Below are 14,843 nucleotides of genomic sequence, written 5' to 3'. Positions count from 1 at the left end.
TATTATCTCATTCTGCTTGACTGCAACCCACGTAGATTTTGGTACTTTAATATCATGTGGTTCTAGCTTACTAGACGGCAAACAAATCTACCTGGGGATTTCACCAAGCTATACTGTAAGAACTTTCAACCTTCATGGCTGAATGGAGTTTAGTTTTTTTAAATCTGTTATCAGAAAAATTATTTAGTGTTGTCAACAAAGGGTTGGAAGGTAGAAAGGAGAAATAACATTTGTTTCAATTCAATGTTTTAGAAGATCATGTTTGACTAAACAAATTCTATTAGACTTAACATTGCAATAACATGTACTTACATTTGTAACTGTATAATCCTTCAGATTATCACTCAAGACTACATATTAACGGAACATACATATATATCTCTCTACCTCATGCGTTATACACTGTATACAAACTTCATAATAAGCAATGTGCACAATGTATATCACTGGCTTTGTAAGTTATATCAGTATTTTGTGATCTTCAATATTCACATGGTTTTAAGTAATTTTTTCCCTCACTTCTTGTTTTAAAAGTTGTGAAAATTGATCCAAGCACCCACAATCACAGGGTGGAAAATATCTAAGAAATGGCCTCTGAAAACAAATAATCAGACACATGCTCGATTTAATGAGGAACTTGCACCAATTAAACAAAAACTGAAACTACAAGCATGGGTATGGCAGCAAATAATACCCCATCCTGAACAATGGGCCAAGGAAAACATCTTAAAATGACACCCTCATCTTCGGAAAGTCACAAGAACATAATGGGCCAATGGACGCCTTAAAAAGGCAATCAGGAGATACTGTGAGGTGACATCAGTCAATGTCTATCGCCTTCAAGGGCCAATTACAGGTATACTTCACCACTGCTAGGCCAATCAGAATCTTATAACATCACTGATTATGCTATGCGTTCTAGATTGGAAAGCATTGACAACGCATGGCCTTTCAGAGATCAAGGCATGCAAACCCAATTTGAAATTCATGCCAGTAGAACCTGCTATCCAGTCAGTGAGAAGACCAGCAACCGACTGTCAATTGCACGCCTTAAGTTGAAGCAGGAAGCAAGAGCCATGACAAGCCATAAAGTTGCCTTGCTGCCTTATTACTTAAGTTTCCCAAGTTACTCCCCAATGCCTGAACGGTTCAAGCAGCAAGCAAATAAATAAATAAATAGCATAATTTGGGCCCAATTCAAAATCCAAAACGTACAGAAGTCAATGAAATTGTCTTCCCAGTTAATCAATTTTACCCTTGATATTTTCTGATCTGTCTCCATTACTGCTCGACAGTGAATGATATTACGAGTGCTGTTATCGAAGTTATCACATGCTCCCCTATTTAATTACCCAGAACAAGATACAACCTTATCTCCCTTCCTAATTTCCTTTGTGAACTGGAGACAATCAAGTTGTCCTGTACACATCAGAAATTCCTCTCCTTCTATACTCTTATCATTAAATTTCTTCCAGTTCAAGCTGGAGTGATTAAAGATCTCCCCATATTACTATTTAATTAATGTCATTGAAATTTGTCAAATTTGTACATCACTTGTACTCAATTCTTCATTTTAAAAATGAATTGTACATTGAGTTTTATTTCTAGATGTGGAATGTTTTGTTGAACAGTTGATAATGTATCAAGGGTCAATTTTGCAGCATCTGGTCTGTAGGTTATGATAATGTTAATCAAGGAAGACCCTTTTTGTAAATTTAAAACAAAGTTTACTTTATACATAAAACAACTTATACCTTCCTTCAGCTTGCTGTGCCACAGAATTTATCCATGAAAGGCTCTTTGCAAGGACAGCAGAAGACCAGACAGCCATTCCTTGTATAGCTTCAGGACAATTCAGTTCACAGAGTGCTTCAACAATCATCATAACTGTCACTTCCATTTCATTTCCCTAATAAAAACATTCAAAACAGTTATTATCTGAATCGTAGAAGACATGCCATCAGAAGCAGAAATGAATAAGCTATGACAGCGAAAGGCACTCAGATTTCTGAACTGTAAAGATCAGATTTGATGTAACACTTTTGCTAGAATCATTTCAGATGAAATGAACGAAACACCTCAGTAAAATGAATAGGGTTCAAATGTTATTACTTTAGGAACTCCAAGGTTTACATTTGTTTCTGATATGTGAACTACATGAGACTGTGCTCAACAACAGTGAATTTGCTGAAGTGATGCCAGGTAAGTGGTGCTAATAAACATACTGTTATATCACCGAACTAATTTATAAATTAAACTTGACATAACAAGATCCACAAAATGTAAACCTCTCTCCACCCAAAGTTTTTGCATTATTTGCATTTTTGTGTTTTATATGCTATGAAGACCCAAATGCTTCTTTGCATTTTTCATTTTCCTGCTTTAAACCATTCACTTATTACACTGTTTTCCACTTTTTGGTAACAAATACTTCAGTGGATTTTTAGTTCTTTCTGAAGTAATTTACCAGCATGGTACAACTCCTGGGAGATTTTCCAACTATGTCGTCTCCAATCAGCGACAATATGTTGAGGGGAGTCATCTGCATTTCTTGGTGTATGAATGACCAATCTGTTGGCATAGCTCAAGGGCAAGATATGTTTCACCATATCCCACTCTACCAAAAAAACAACTTTCCTAGCCAGTGCCAGCACATTACAATAAACAAAATACCCCAGATACAGGAAATCCGAGAAACAGGAAGTACTAATAAAAAAAACTCAACAAATCTGACAGCATCTTGGAGAGAAATTAGCAATTCAAATACAACTCCCCTTAAGCATTCTGATGAAAGGTCATGGTTGAAATGCTAACTTGTTATTTCTCTCTGCAACTTTAATAGTTCCTTTGCTGACTAGCTCTTTATAATAGTTATAAACAGGGTGATATATTAAGTGCTTTTGGGTGGGGTGGGGTGGGGTGGGAGGGAGGATTACCACAAACACAGCTTTTAAATTTCCTCTCCTTCAATCAGTCTGTAATTAGTTGTAAACATTCTGATTTCATTTTCGGTGAGTAATTATGATGCCTTTTGTATGTTGTAGTTCGCAGGGTGAATGTTATTTTATTATTTATAGCTGCACAAGAGGGTCTGAACAAGGAAGAGCTGAGAGCAATTTGAAAACAAAATGCTCAGTAAACTGTCCACCTTTCCACTGCTAGTTTCAAGATGTTATGTAATTGTGCAATGCTGATTGTTAACTGTTAGTTACTACCTGCCTGGTGAATGGAAGTGGATCCTGATTGCTTCCTATTAAATCAGAGGACTTTTGCAGTTGATGAGTACAATTAATTCAACAATGATCATTTTTCCTTCGTCAGTTTTTGCCTACTGCACACTTTGAAGGTGATTTCTGATAGGTCTTGATCATTTTTAAATGCGTGTAATGAATGGATCACTACTGTTTTATGTATTTTCCAGGATATGCTGTTTAGATGTTTCCTTGCTTTGTCTCCCAAAGGTAATCATTGAGTGGCTAATATTCCCATCAACTCTTCATAGGAAGAGTTTCAAATTCTCCACTTTAGTCACTAGATTGAACCCATTGTGATTGTCTAAGGTGGGGAAGTAAATTGTTGTGACTGGAGAGCTCCACTTTGAGTTGCCCGAAACTAGATCCCAAAAGCATACCTTAAATACCAGGTTGTTGACAGCTTCCTCAATTTTAGTACAGTCGATGAAATGTTGCACCTACCTGAGATACACTGCTGTTCTTCATCTCTGTCAGCAAATCAAATCCATGCCTGACTGTCACAGCTGGCTGCCCAGCCAACAAGCCAACCCGCATTATAGCCACTCGGATCCGTGTTAACCAGTCGTGACATGTCTGGCGATTTGTGTAAAAAAATGTCCTAATGACCTGCAATGTAGGATCATAAATAACTTAAAAAAGGAGAACACTGCGTGCCAATGTTAAACACGAAAATACACACAACGTAGATTGAAATACAGAACTGCAGATGTTAGAAATCTAAAACCAAAACAAATTGCTCGAGAAATTCAGCAGGCCTGACAGCATCTTTGGGGTGAAAGCAAAGTTAACATTTCAAGTCCAGCGACTCATCATCAGAACTCAACTTAAAAGATGACCAGTTCTGATGAAGATCCACCGGACTTGAAGTGTTAACTCTGCTTTCTCCCCACAGATGCTTCTAGACCTACCAAGTTTCTCCATCAATTTGTGTTTTTGCTACAATAGGTACTGTTTTTTCCAAATCTGAATGATTTGGGTAATCCATACAAATGGACTTGAATTTGGACTAAACAAACTGATGGTAACCTTTGGTGGTGCTGTAAGTGCATTAGCACATCCTTCATATGCATTGTACATCAACTTCTCAAGGTTTTCCAAAAACTGAAGTAGAAGAATAAGTCTCAGCTGGTTGCTTGTATGCCCATCATCATTGTCAGCCGTGGTCCACTGGCTTATATCATGGTCAGGATTCAAAGTATGTGCAGCCAAACTCCTAATAATACCTGGAATTTTAAGGGACAAATTGCATAAGTTAGGTGCATACAACAATTGATCAGAATGCTACTTTTTTTTAAATAAAAAGATGACTCTAAAACAAGAATTTGCTGGAAGACACAATCAAAGAGATTGCCATTTCACAGAAGGTAGAATACTTATTCAACAGGGTGGGAAAGTAAAGCAGGAAATACTGAATGTCCTGAGAAAATAGTCTGACAGCGTGGCTGCTAAGTGATGTTTTTTTCCCTTTATTCTTTCATGGAATGTGGATAGCATTTGTTACTCATTCCCGAATGCCTTGGAAACGAGTGGCTTGCTGGCCATTCCAGCAGACAATTAAGAGTGAACTTTATTGCTGTGCATTGAGATAATTTTGGACTAGTTCAGGTAAGGATGGCAGATGCTCTTCCTTCAAAGGACATGAGAGAGCCACTCAAATGAATGCAACATACTGGAAATCTGAAATGGAGAGAAAATGCTGGAAGAGGAACAAAGTTAACATTTCTCACTGAAACATAAAAGATTCTTAAAAGAGTCTTGACAGGGTAAATGCAGAGACAATTTTTTCCCCTCATGGGAAAGTCTAGAACCAGAGGGCATAGTCTCAGAATAAAGGGAATGCCAATTTAGTACTGAGATGGGGGCGGAATGTCTTAAGGGTTTGTGGACCTCCCTGTCACAGAAGCTAAGGAGGCAGAGTTCTTATGTATACTTAAGCAGAGACTTTGAAGAACGAACATCGGCCATCCTTACCTGAACTAGTCCAAAATTATCTCCATATGCACAGCAATACAGTTCACTCTTAATTGTCTGCTGGAATGGCCAGCAAGCCACTCCTTTCCAAGGCAATCAGGAATGAGTAACAAATGCTGTCCACATTCCATGAAAGAATAAAGGGGTTAAAAAAAAATGACTGACAGCACGGCTGCTAAGCCTATTTTCTTGATCAGTCCAGGAATCAAAGGCTACAGGGTAAACACAGGAAAGTGGATGCGAAGAACGCCAGATCAGCCTTGATCCTATCAAATGATGCAGCAGGCTCTAACTGCTGAATGGCCTACTGCTCCTCTTATTTCCTACGGCCTCATGGAGTCAATACGACATCTATAGAACTGCTTCATCCTCAGTGGTAGGGTCATGGCTCAGGGAGACATTGAAGGAAGTGTCTGACAGTTGCTGCTCAGTCTCTGCCAGGTAGAGGTCAGGGCACCGGATAACAACGACATCCACGTTTAATCAGCAGTTTGATAAAGTCAAAGTTAGACCCAAGAGCGGGACACATCAGAATGCATGAGGGGAGAAGAGAAATTAAGCAAATCAAATCAAAATTCCCACTGAGATCAAGTGCGGTAGTGGCAGGAGTGGAGCAGGAAGAGGATCCCTGTCCTGTAGTTCAGGAGAGTTATACTGGACTCAAAATATTACCTGTCAACAGATGTTGCCAGATCTGCTGAGTTTCTCCAGCATTTTCTCTTTTACATTTCAGAACCTCACTGATTGCTGTAAAAAACCTACAATACTTTCATGATCATCATTATTGAGACTAGCTTTATCAGAATTGATACAATGCAGGAGGCAGCTATTTGGCTCAATGAGTCTGCAGTAGTTCTCAATGAACGTTATGACTTTGTGCCATTCTCCTGCCTGTTTGCCATAATCAGGAATCATGAATCTCTCAGCGTACTAGATTTAGTTCTACGTTTCAGGGGAATTTAGTTTCAACCGGTTGTTTTAGGACAATTAGTTTGGACCTCTGGATTACTAATCCCAGAGGCATTACCAATATACCATCATCTTTCCCCATACTTGTTTCAAGGGAGATACCTAGGTAGCTCATGAGAGATATCAGTCTACTGGGCAAAGGTGGGTGCCCAGGGAGCAAGAGCTGAATGCAGGAATACTGTAACAGTAGGAGCAGATTCAAAAACAAGACTAATTTCTTTTTTGACAGACATTTGTCCAAATGGTGTGAACTCCTCACTCCTTTTTTTTTTTAAGGAAAGTACCACAAATAAAGTATAAGGGGAATGCTGCAACTCTAAGTAAATTATTGATGTGCCTCTGCTCACCTGCTTGGAAAGGTTCAGACTAAGCTGTGAAAAAAGTTTTTGAAGAGGGAATGGATTGTTAGTTTTAACAGGAAGGTGCCCACAGTTGGAAAAAAAAAAATTGCAATATTATGTATGTGAGCGAGGAAAGGATATTGGGTTGTCAGGAGTTGTGTCAAGGAAGAAAAAGATAAGTTTCATAGAGGAGAGTTCAAAAGAGTTTGTGGAAGTAGAAGTTGAACAAAGAGGATGGGAACATAACATCAAGACAGTGAAATCTCTATAAGAATTGAAATGCATGACTACAGATTGATCTAATTACCTTCAATTGTTTGGAATGTATCTTGTGCTCTGCCCAGCGGTGTTCGTAGTTTTGAAAGCACTGTAAATTGTGCTGCTTCCCACACAGCCCATTGCCATAACACAGCTTCTGTCTTTAATAGGTTTCGTGGAATAGATGACTGATCATATTTGTCTAATCTCTGGCAGCTGTGAAACAGCCTCTCCAGCCAATGATCTTTGCTGAAAGTAAAGGAAAGCTTACACCAGTTCTATGCGACAATCAGGAACATTTGAGAGTCCAATGTGCCAATTACTTGAACATAAAATACTAAGAAAATCTAGCAAAGGGATTTAAAAATAAAATTCAAACCTACCCAATTCTGTGACAGCTTCCGTACAAAATGAAACTGATCAGATCAGAGAAGTCTTGAGGATGAAATGTGTTACTTGGAGCTTTACTCATATGACCACTTATAGCCAGTGAGATCCCTTGTACTTCTGTGTGATTGCTGTTACTGTGAAGAAAAAAATATTCAATTTTATAACCAGCATCCTATTGTTTACACATTATACAAACATTATAACTTTACTATGTGCAGTTTTTAATAAAAGTCTGCCTTTATTGGAAAAATCAACTGCAGTGTGGCAAAAGGTGTGGAACGGCAGTCCACACAATCACACTGGGGCCATTGTTGTTCATAATTTAGATTCATGATTTGAATTTCAAAATCAAAAGCTAATATCTAAAATTGCAGATACCACCTATCTTCACCAGCCCCCCGGCCCCAAGTGGTGATCTGATAGACCTTGTTAAAATTATGGAAGTTTTTGATAGTTCCGAGAAGTCATATCTGGCTTGAGACAACAACGTTTTCTTTACAGATCCTGCCAGACCAACCACATTGTCTGGAACTTCCTCTTATTTCAGATTTCTCACATCCGGTGTATTTTGGTTTTGTTTTCCCCTCAGAATCTTATCTGTTTCAGTAAGACCACCACTCATTCTTCTAAGCTCCAATGAATAAAAGCCTATCCCATGTAGCCATTCTTGATAAGGCAACCCCTTCATCCCGGCATCAAGCCTAGTAAATCTTTGAAATATCACCAATGGCAAAAAACCCAATCTTAACTATACACAGTACTCCAGGTACAGCCTCAACAACACCTTGTTCAGTTATGCCAAAACATCTTGTTTTTAAACTCCAAACTCTGGCAATAAAGGCTAAAACCTCATTTGCCTTAATTAATTACACTACCTGAATGCTAACCCTTTGTGTTTCATGCAAAAGAACATCTACATCCCTCTGCACTGTGTTTGTTTGGACCCTCTCAATTTAAATAGTCCGTCTTCTGATTCTTTCGACAAAAGTGAATGACCTCACAGCTTCTTGTATTAAACTCTCTCAAGTGTTTGCCCATTCATTCTACCTATTAGTATCTACTTGCAGATTCCTTATGCCCTTGTCTAATGCCCTCCCACTTATTTTTATATCATCAGTATCATATGGATACATTACACTCTGCCCCTCTTTCAAATCATTAGTAACCTAATTACCTTTAGATCAACAAATATGAAGTCTATTAAAATCAATATCGGAAGGGATGGTTAGAAGATATTTTGAAGTTAAAGTTAATCACACCTTAAAGCAACATCCAGAGGAATAGTCTTCAGAAGTTTCCCAAAAGCTTGCCTAACACGAACTCCACAGTGGACCAGTTGCACACGACACACATCGACACATCTATGCAGCAAAATCAATAATTTGTGAATTTTAGATATGACTCCTAAAAAATGAACACTGATAGAATTCTCAAAGAGTAACTAACAGCAAAATTTTTAAAATTCAATTTTTACCTTTGCAAGAGGTCATTTGGCAAGGAAGTAGAAACAATTTGTAGGCTGCTGCATGCTTGCAAGCAGATTGAAGCATCTTCATGAACAGCTGTTTTTAAAAAACAGGAATAATAGGTGAACATTGCTTTAAAACATTAATATTAAATCACTGATTGACAGAAATCTTACCATTTGATAGCAGCCCTTTGCAGAATTTGTGAAAAGATGGAATAGCAAACAGGGGAGCGTAAGTTTCCGACTTCTTCATTAAAATGCTAACTTCCAATGCCCAGGTTAGTAATAACTTCCTGAGATTCGAAAGATTTAAAAGAAATTAAGCAAAGTACACAATTCTTAAACGTTAAAGAATTTACAATGACAAATATCAAACCAAAATGCTTTGGTGGAAAAAATAAATTGGTAAAAAATAAATTGGTAAAAAAACAAATCTTGTTTACCTTACATCGTGGTTTAAGATATCCTTACTGAGCAACATTCCTAAAAGATTCAGTATGATGGAAAAGTGTTTCTTTGTTGCCATGGTGACAGTACTGATAACAGCACCATCAAACAGAGAAGGCGATGATGAGCTAAGACTGCTGGATATGAAATGATCATGCCTGCAAACAAAACCAAATGAACAATTTCTACACTACTTAGAATTGCACAAAAAAAAATCCATTGGACTTGTTTTGGAAAGAATTATGTTTTAAAAAATTGCACACAAGATTGCTAAAATTTCAAAGGAAAATGGACAGTTCAAATAAATTTCAAATGACCTCACACTTTCTTGTATTAGATGCTCCCAAATATTTGCCCATTTATTCTACCTATCAGTATCTACTTGCAGACTCCTTATGCCCTTGTCATAATGGATTTGAACTGTTTTAGCTTCCTATGAATTTACTTAAAATATAAGACATGCAAGTAGATGTATATCAAAGCTCTCATGTAAAGGTCAACTTTCTGATACACAAGATACTTGCCCAATTAAACTAGCAGATTCTTAAATCCTCTGGTCCAAAATTCTTGCTACATGGCTATAATCTCCAACTCTCATCCCTACTAATGCAACAATCTAAACCTTCCAAACTTCTTTAACAAATTAAAACCGTTTACCGAATTAAAATACAACAGTTTCAGATACAAAGATTAAAGACTCTACCTCCAATAGGCTGAAACTAACTTAGAAGCATTGATGCCTCTATAAATCAAATGAAAAATTCCCACTCTGCCCCAAATGAATAATTATTGCACCATACAGGAACATAAATTAACCTTTAAATGGGAGATACTTCCATTTGTTCGAATGTCATTTAATTTTATTGAATATAAGAAACAGAAATTATACAGGACAGTTAAAAGAAATTACACCAATTTAATAAGAGCAGACATACCTTGTACAATGCGAATATAAAGTGTACAAGACTCCATACTGAATGGCAGGATAATGGACTGCAAGATTGGCATGTACAATTGTAAGGTTATCACTGAGAAGGGCAAACACAGTGGGAGAAAGAGCCCACATCTGTATGGGAAAGGTGCAAAACATTATTGAAAACAATTAACACGCAATAGTACATTTATCCCACAATAAACTGCAAAAAGTTATTTGCAATTAGGGAAAGATACTTCTGGAACTTCATAATTTGTTCATGTCGCATATTTCAAACAAAATTTTAGAGGATCACGTTTTAAAGTTTATGTACGGTTTAGGGGCCATAGGCACTGGCATATCCTATGCATAGACAACTAAGATGCAAGACACTTCTTAAACATTGCTCTTCACAATATTAATTAGAACTTATATTTGCATTCTGCATGTTAAGAAATTACATTTCAAATTTGTTCTGAGTGGTACAAGGCTGACTGGAAGTCTGCTTTGATTATGTGCATTTCAATGAGTGGATCCGTATGGGACTTGGGAGCAGTGGAAGTGAAGTTTAACAAGGGAGAGCAAAAAATATTTCAAAGTGGGAGGCTGTTTCATCAAAAACAAAGTGTAGTGTCACAGGAGAGCAGGTAGGTAATTGGTGGATATTGCTCTCAACTCTTGCAAATGAATACATTTTCAAATCAAGGCTGTATGTACAGCTCAACAAATTTAAGCAGATAACTCATTTTAAAACTTCCAAATTAAATTTTTGCTTGATAAAATTAGAAGATCCCAACAGCTTGTCTGAGAAAGAATAATAAAGACTTTTCTAGTCTATACTTGAGTAGGAGTAGGGGTAAAATTTAACTAAGTGTCCATATTCTATTTAGCTAAGATACATCTGCCAGCTCAGGTAGATTTGCACATCTATGATTTAAACATCCTGCACTCTGTGGGAGATCTTAGATGTTTCGGTTGGTCTGAACAGCCACATGTCAGGAGGTGCCTCCAGCCAGATCATGCGCTGTGGGCTTTGGAGCTTCAGTGGCAGCTGGGAGGTTACCATGGTGCAATCATGTGGCTAAAAGGTTTGTAGATGATGTGGTCACCTCCACAGCTAATCAAATGCAAGCAGAGGGGGAATGGGTGACCAGGAGACTAAACAAGTGAAGTAGGCAAACAGCAGGGCAATCCCAAGTGCATCTCACTTGCAAACATCTTCCTAGTCTTGGAAAACGGCAGTTCCTCTGTAAAGGATCAATGGACTAGCCAGGTGGCCAGAGCAGTAGCAAATGGAATTCAACCTGGAAAAGTGAGGCGCAATGTAGTAGGGAGGTACCAAGACTAAGAGGAAAGTTGAGAATTATTTTCACCTAGAGGGCGATGGGTGTCTGGAACTGACTGCCTTAAGGTTAGTCGAGTCAGAAACTCTCAATATTTACGCAGTATTTACATGTCACTTGCATATCCACAGCCTCTAGGGCCATGAGCCAAGAGTTGAAAATATGATTAACAGTCAGATATGCCACAAGGAAACTAACTGCAACTGTACCAACCAGGGTTTCAGCAGAGATTTTTAATGTGTAGGTAGCTGTAACTCTGCAGAGTGTTTGTAAGGATTTTATTCCAAATAAAGGGATAGTGTGAATTTGAATACTTTTCTGATGTTAAATGAAATATTTCTAACCTTCTAGTCTCATTACATAGCTCATTTTTTCTTGTTTACTAAGGCTTGTTATTTTGTGTTCTGAAAATCATTAGCAGTTTCTCGTGAGTGTGTTCAGTAAGCAACGTCTAGAGTTTTTAAAAAAAAGGCCAAGCTAAAAATCGAACAAACTTGGTTTTGCTCTAGGAACTGGCTTGTCCAGTAATAATGTGAACTGGGATCATATCTCCAAAAATGACAACATTCTATTCTGGCCTTGGACAGTCTGGGCAAGGCATTTCTCAGAAGCAAAAATGTGGAAAAATAAGGCAGTTGTTAGTCCAACAATGGTCTCAGTATGCCATCCAATGGTGTACATGATCTAAAGCAGATCTCCAACTTTATTCACACACACACACAGTGAAAGGGTTAAGTTTAAGACAGAGCCACACATTGTTTAATTTCATTAAAAGCTGTGCAAGTACGTAATTAATTTAACTCTTCCATATCAGCATAATACTTACACCAATCAAGGAATTTTTTGCATTTCCAATTGTAGTAAGGGCACTTAAGTCAAATATTATTACAAACTCTGCATTTTCCTCTTTGAATGTTCTGTCCCTGAAAGCTTCATGCTGTATCTCTGAACAGACCAGAGGAAGAGTCAGGCCTTGAAGGAGACTGTTAAGTGCACATGTCATTTCCCCCAAGATAAGTTTGTAAGCAGTCTCTAACACAGGAATATTCTTCAGGCTTAGCACAGCCTGATATACATATTGTGCTGCTGAAACAACCTGGATAGGAAAAGATAGACAAAAAATATTATTGACATTCAATAACAGTACAAGATAATTTGCTAGAAAAACAAATTTGAACATCTCGCGAGAAAGGTTTAATGCAAAACATTCAAATCTAAAAACCAGTGAACAGGGCTATAATTAGCATAACGTTTGAAGCAAAAATTTATGACTATAGAGTTTTTATTCCATTGGGATCAAACCCACATTACAGCAATATAAAAGTTGGCTAGCCAGTCAGCTAGGGCAAGCCTTCAGGGTTTCTCACACAAAGTAGTCAGAAATCTCAGTATGATAAATTTACAGCAGCACAGAAACAGGAATTGCTATCTTAGTTTGACAGCAATTTTACACATTTTGATGCTTTTTTTTTTAAAAGAAAAGAAAAAGCACAACTGATTAGAAGGTCATTACAGAAGACACTCAAATCTAAATAGTATTCAGAACAAACAAGGACTCTACTTTCTGAAGAAATTCAGGTCATAAGGCATCAATTATACTAATCCTGATTATGCTCATTTACCCCATCTTACAATGGAGCAACTCACAACAACAGCTCCCAAATTAGTAGTCACTAAACTATCAAACACAGCTTCAGGGCAGTCTGTTACCCAAGACTGGAAAGAGCAGCTCAACAATTTGTAGTTCCACAGGACGTTTAAATAATCCAGAACTTTTATACAAGGAAAGATACTCTGACATTAGAGGTAGTCCAGAGATGATTCATTAGCACGTTACTAGGAATGGAGGGACTCTATTACTATGAGGGCAGTTGAGTAGATTAGGGCTGTACTCATTTGAATATAGAAGAATGAAGGGTGACCTTTTTGAAACATACAAGACTCTCGGGACTTGACAGGACAGATGCATCAGACGGGTTGTTTCCCCTGGTGCAAGAGCCTAGAACCAGATGGAAGAGCCTCAATATGGGATTGCCCATTTAAGACAGAGTTGAGGAGGAATTTCTTCTCTCAGAGGGTAGCAAGTCTGTTGAATTCTTTACCACAGAAGGCTGTTGAGGCTGGGTCATTAAGTATATTCAAGGTTGAGACAGAGATTTTTAATCAGTAAATGAATCAAGAGTAGGGAGGAAAAGCCAGTAAAGCGGAATTGAGGATTATCAGATCAGTCACGATCTCATTGACCAGTCGAGCAAATTCAATGGGCTGAATGGTCTACTTCTGCTCCAACATCTCATGGTCCAAATATACAGGTTTGTTAAGATTTAGGTACTAATAAAAGAGCAAGATTAGGAATTAATATTTCTAACACCAATCACACCATGATGTTGGTGTATAAGTTTTTATCATTTTTCTGCACGTATTGAAGGCGGCTGTGTGAAATATCAACTGCCCACTGTGCTAAGTCAGGGTGGTAACTTTTCATTGTAACACATGCTTCTCACTCTCCTCCGAACAGGAAAAAAAATGACAGTTAAGCACTTATTAGAAACCATTACAAAATGTCTTCATTTTAATGAAACTCATTGCATGAACAAGACAAAACTATTCCTGAATGATAAGATCACTGTATGAACCACTTGAAACAGTTGGTAGAATATTTCAAGTGATGACACTTGATGTTTCTCCATCATGTTCAATACTATCTTTCTGCGTTCTAGCTCAAACATCAGTTTATTGTCTACAAATTCTGGAACTTCTTAGCATCTTCTCTCTGCAGCATCTTTAACAGATTATGGTCACCGTCTCCCAGTTTCATTGGAAAGTCAACTGTAAAAACAGATACATTGCCTTGTATAGAATTCCATGCTATGGAGTGCAATGTTGATAAGTGTGAGGTCATCCATTTTGGTAGGAATAACAGCAAAATGGACTATGTTTTAAATGGTGAAAAATTGCAGCACGCTGCTGTGCAGAGAGACTTGAGTGTCCTTGTGCATGAATCGCTAAAAGTAGGTTTGCAGGTGCAGCAGGTGATTAAAAAGGCAAATGGAATTTTGTCTGTCATTGCTAGAGAGATGGAGTTTAAAACAGGGAGGCTATGCTGCAGCTGTATAGGGTCCTGGTGAGGCCACACCTGGAGTACTGTGTGCAGTTTTGGTCACCTTACTTGAAAAGAGATATACTAGCACTGGAGGGGGTGCAGACGAGATCCACTCCGTTGATTGCAGAGTTGAGGGGGTTGGATTATGAGGAGAGACTGAGTAGACTGAGATTATACTCATTGGAATTCAGAAGAATGAGGGGAGATCTTATAGAAACATTTAAGATTATAAAGGGAATAGATAAGGTGGAGGCAGGGAGGTTGTTTCCGTTAGCAGGTGAAACTAGGACGAGAGGGCATTGCCTCAAAATAAAGGGAAGCAGATGTAGGACTGAGGTCAGGAGGAACTTCACCCAAAGGGTTGTGAATCTGTGGAATTCCCTGCC

At 38.0% G+C, this 14,843-nt stretch overlaps 1 protein-coding gene across 1 annotated transcript in view; it reads right to left on the bottom strand.

Annotated features, from left to right (window-relative positions):
- The window catches only part of smg1 (SMG1 nonsense mediated mRNA decay associated PI3K related kinase), a 170,708-nt gene that overhangs the window by 94,218 nt on the left and 61,647 nt on the right, over positions 1 to 14,843 (bottom strand). Inside the window, exons 13-23 of the mRNA XM_048609660.1 lie at positions 12,181 to 12,450; positions 10,034 to 10,164; positions 9,095 to 9,256; positions 8,826 to 8,944; positions 8,658 to 8,745; positions 8,443 to 8,544; positions 7,177 to 7,317; positions 6,843 to 7,042; positions 4,281 to 4,477; positions 3,696 to 3,860; positions 1,755 to 1,909 (exon numbers count right to left, since the gene is read on the bottom strand). Coding sequence (XP_048465617.1) covers positions 1,755 to 1,909; positions 3,696 to 3,860; positions 4,281 to 4,477; positions 6,843 to 7,042; positions 7,177 to 7,317; positions 8,443 to 8,544; positions 8,658 to 8,745; positions 8,826 to 8,944; positions 9,095 to 9,256; positions 10,034 to 10,164; positions 12,181 to 12,450 — 1,730 coding nt within the window. The remainder of the gene's footprint in view (positions 1 to 1,754; positions 1,910 to 3,695; positions 3,861 to 4,280; positions 4,478 to 6,842; positions 7,043 to 7,176; positions 7,318 to 8,442; positions 8,545 to 8,657; positions 8,746 to 8,825; positions 8,945 to 9,094; positions 9,257 to 10,033; positions 10,165 to 12,180; positions 12,451 to 14,843) is intronic.

This window comes from Rhincodon typus, chromosome 21 (assembly GCF_021869965.1).
Source record: "Rhincodon typus isolate 14 chromosome 21, sRhiTyp1.1, whole genome shotgun sequence".
NCBI classification, from domain to species: domain Eukaryota; kingdom Metazoa; phylum Chordata; class Chondrichthyes; order Orectolobiformes; family Rhincodontidae; genus Rhincodon; species Rhincodon typus.
The sequence above is the reverse complement of the archived record's forward strand: the minus strand, read 5'-3'. Positions and strand labels throughout refer to the sequence as shown.